This window comes from Nicotiana tomentosiformis, chromosome 12 (genome assembly GCF_000390325.3).
Source record: "Nicotiana tomentosiformis chromosome 12, ASM39032v3, whole genome shotgun sequence".
Classification (NCBI taxonomy): Eukaryota; Viridiplantae; Streptophyta; class Magnoliopsida; order Solanales; family Solanaceae; genus Nicotiana; species Nicotiana tomentosiformis.
Genome location: NC_090823.1, coordinates 129,795,450 through 129,798,400, shown reverse-complemented (window position 1 = coordinate 129,798,400; position 2,951 = coordinate 129,795,450). Strand labels below are relative to the sequence as shown.

General features: G+C 41.3%; 1 protein-coding gene across 1 annotated transcript; it reads left to right on the top strand.

Moving 5' to 3' along the window:
• The first annotated feature begins 2,477 nt into the window (after window positions 1–2,477).
• On the top strand, window positions 2,478–2,951 carry LOC104117528 (uncharacterized). Its single transcript, XM_009628590.2, has one exon. It carries the CDS (start codon window positions 2,478–2,480, stop codon window positions 2,949–2,951), a length of 474 nt encoding a protein of 157 aa, XP_009626885.2.

Genomic DNA, 2,951 nt, shown 5'->3' with positions numbered 1-2,951 from the left:
AAATGATTAAACATGGGTACAAGCCCAAAAAGGGGTTCGGGGTATCTCTACAAGGCATCACAGAGCCCATCACTTCGACAGCTGATGAGAAGTTCTTCGGCGTAGGTTTCCAAGCTACAAATGCCGATATAAGATAGGCTGATGAGCACAAGAAAAATGGATGGGTCCTGCCCCAGACCGTTCCGCATCTCGCCAAGTAATTTGTTAAACACAAGTATGTAGAAGAAGAAAAAGAAGAAGAGGCCTTCATGACCAAAGAGATTGAGGATATTTGTGAAGCCATGAAACAAATGATGTATGAATCCCACATGGTCTAGCCGGGGGAAGGCACTAGCACTGCTGAGGTGATGTACATGGGACTAAATGCTAAGCTTCAGAATTAGAAGGCTACCCCATTCCCTGTCAGGCGGGAATCCCGGTAGTCCAGTCTTGCCATCTTTTCTACATTACGAGTTATTCCAGGGTGTAACTCGAATGTTTTACTTTATTGTTTTTTGATTTCGATGTAAACCCTCATATCTTCAATTCAATGAAATGAAATCAATATTTCATCGTCAATGGATGTCTCTTTTTTGCTTATTCTGATTTTTCTATTTTTCTTATCTTTTTCTTTTCAGTTCTAATAATGCGGACTTAAATAATATGACATGCTTGCGGATTTCATACCCAGATCCTAAAACGATGTCTAACTGTGAAATAATGAATCGAGAATCAGAATATTATAAAGATGAGGCTTTTAGGGAAATAAATCAAGAACTGGAACAATTTAAGAATAAGCCTAAGCCAAACTTAAATAAAACCGAGCCAGTTAATTTGGGCAGTTCAGAAGAGGTTCGGGAAACCATGATAAGCATTCACGCTGATGAAAGAACTAGAGATGCATTAATCCAACTTTTGTTTAAATTCAAAGACGTGTTTGCATGGTCCTATGATGATATGCCAGGGCTGAGTGTCGATTTGGTGGTACATAAATTGCCAACTTATCCCGGTTACCCACCCGTCCAACAAAAGCAAAGAAAGTTTAAAACGGACATCAGTGATAAGATTAAAGAAGAAGTCACCAAACAATTAAAAGTTATTGTGATTAGGGTGGTCCGATATACCACGTGGTTGGCTAATATGGTCCCAGTGCCGAAGAAAGATGTGAAAACCCGAGTGTGTGTTGATTATCGGGATTTGAACAAAGCAAGTCCCAAGGACAACTTTCCACTACCAAACATTCATATTCTTGAGATACAGTCTTTTGTGGATTGTTATGCTGGGTACCACCAGGTTCTGATGGATGAGGACGACGCAGAAAATACGACTTTCACCACGTCGTGGGGCACTTATTGTTACAGAGTCATGCCATTCGGTTTGAAAAATGTCGGGGCAACCAACATGAGAGCCATGACTGCCATCTTCCACGATATGATGCACCAGAAAATTGAGGTATATATGGATGATGTGATCATTAAATCCAGAACACAAGAAGGCCATGTGTGAGATCTAAGAAAGTTCTTTGAGCGTCTACTCAGGTATGACTTGAAATTGAATCCAGACAAATGTGCATTCGGAGTTCCATCTGGGAAACTTCTGGGGTTTATAGTCAGCCAGAAGGGTATTGAGTTAGATCAGACAAAGATAAAGTCTATTCGGGATTTGCCACCTCTGAAAATCAAGAAAGAGGTCATGAGTCTGCTAGGGAGATTGAATTACATCAGCAGATTCATTGCTCAGCTTACTACCACGTGTGAGCCCATATTTAAGTTGCTGAAGAAAGATGCGGCGATCAAATAGACAGACGAATGTCAAGAGACTTTTGATAAGATCAAAAAATATCTCTCAAATCCGTCAGTGTTGGTTCCACCCGAGCCAGGAAGACCTTTCTTCTTGTATCTGACAGTCTTGGAAAATTCCTTTGGCTGTGTCCTGGGACAACATGATATGACCGAGAAGAGAGAGAAAGCCATATACTACTTGAGCAAGAAGTTTATCAGTTATGAAGCCAAGTATATTTTGTTGGAAAGAACTTGTTGCGCCCTAACTTGGGTCGCCCAGAAGCTCAGACATTATCTTTTGGCCTACACCACATATCTCATAACCAGAATGGATCCTCTGAAGTACATATTCCAAAAACCAATGCCCACGGGAAGGCTAGTAAAATGGCAAATTCTGTTCACTGAGTTCGACATTGTTTATGTCACCGCACGACAATGAAAGCTCAAGCCTTGGCGGATCATCTAGCTGAGAACCCGATTGATGATGAATACCAACCTCTAAGTACTTACTTCCTGGATGAGGAAGTAAATTCAGTTGAAGTAATTCCAGAAGACACCAATGCTTGGAAAATGTTCTTTGATGGAGCTGTAAATGCAAAAGGTGTCGGGATTGGGGCAATTTTGGTTTCGCTCACTGGTCGGCACTATCCGGCCACAACCCGACTTCGGTTCTTCTGTACGAACAATACCGACAAGTATGAAACTTGAATCATAGGCATGGACATGGCAGTTGATCTGGACGTGGAAGAATTATTAATCATGGGGGATTCTGATTTGATCATTCGGCAAGCCCAATGTGAATGGGAAACCCGAGATATCAAGCTTATTCCATATAGGCAATATGTGGAAGATCTTAGCAAACGGTTCAAGTCCATCGAGTTCAGGTATATCCCTCGATTCCACAATGAGTTAGCTGACGTACTGGATACTTTGGCCTCAATGCTGCCATATCCAAGCAATGTCCATATTGACCCGCTGGAAATCCAAATTCGAGAAAGGCATGGTTATTGTAATGCAATTGAAATAGAACCAGATATTCAGCCATGGTATCATGATATCAACAGGTTTTTGAAAACAAAGGAATATCCCGAGCAGGCCAGTGGATATCAAAAGAGAACTATCAGAAGGCTTGCCAGCAGTTTCTTTTTGAGCGGAGAAGTCTTGTACAAAAGAACTCCAATTTTAGCATGA

Bases quoted from the DNA above. Each gene is read 5' to 3' on its own strand.
- LOC104117528 (XM_009628590.2), top strand. From the start codon at position 2,478: ATGGACATGGCAGTTGATCTGGACGTGGAAGAATTATTAATCATGGGG.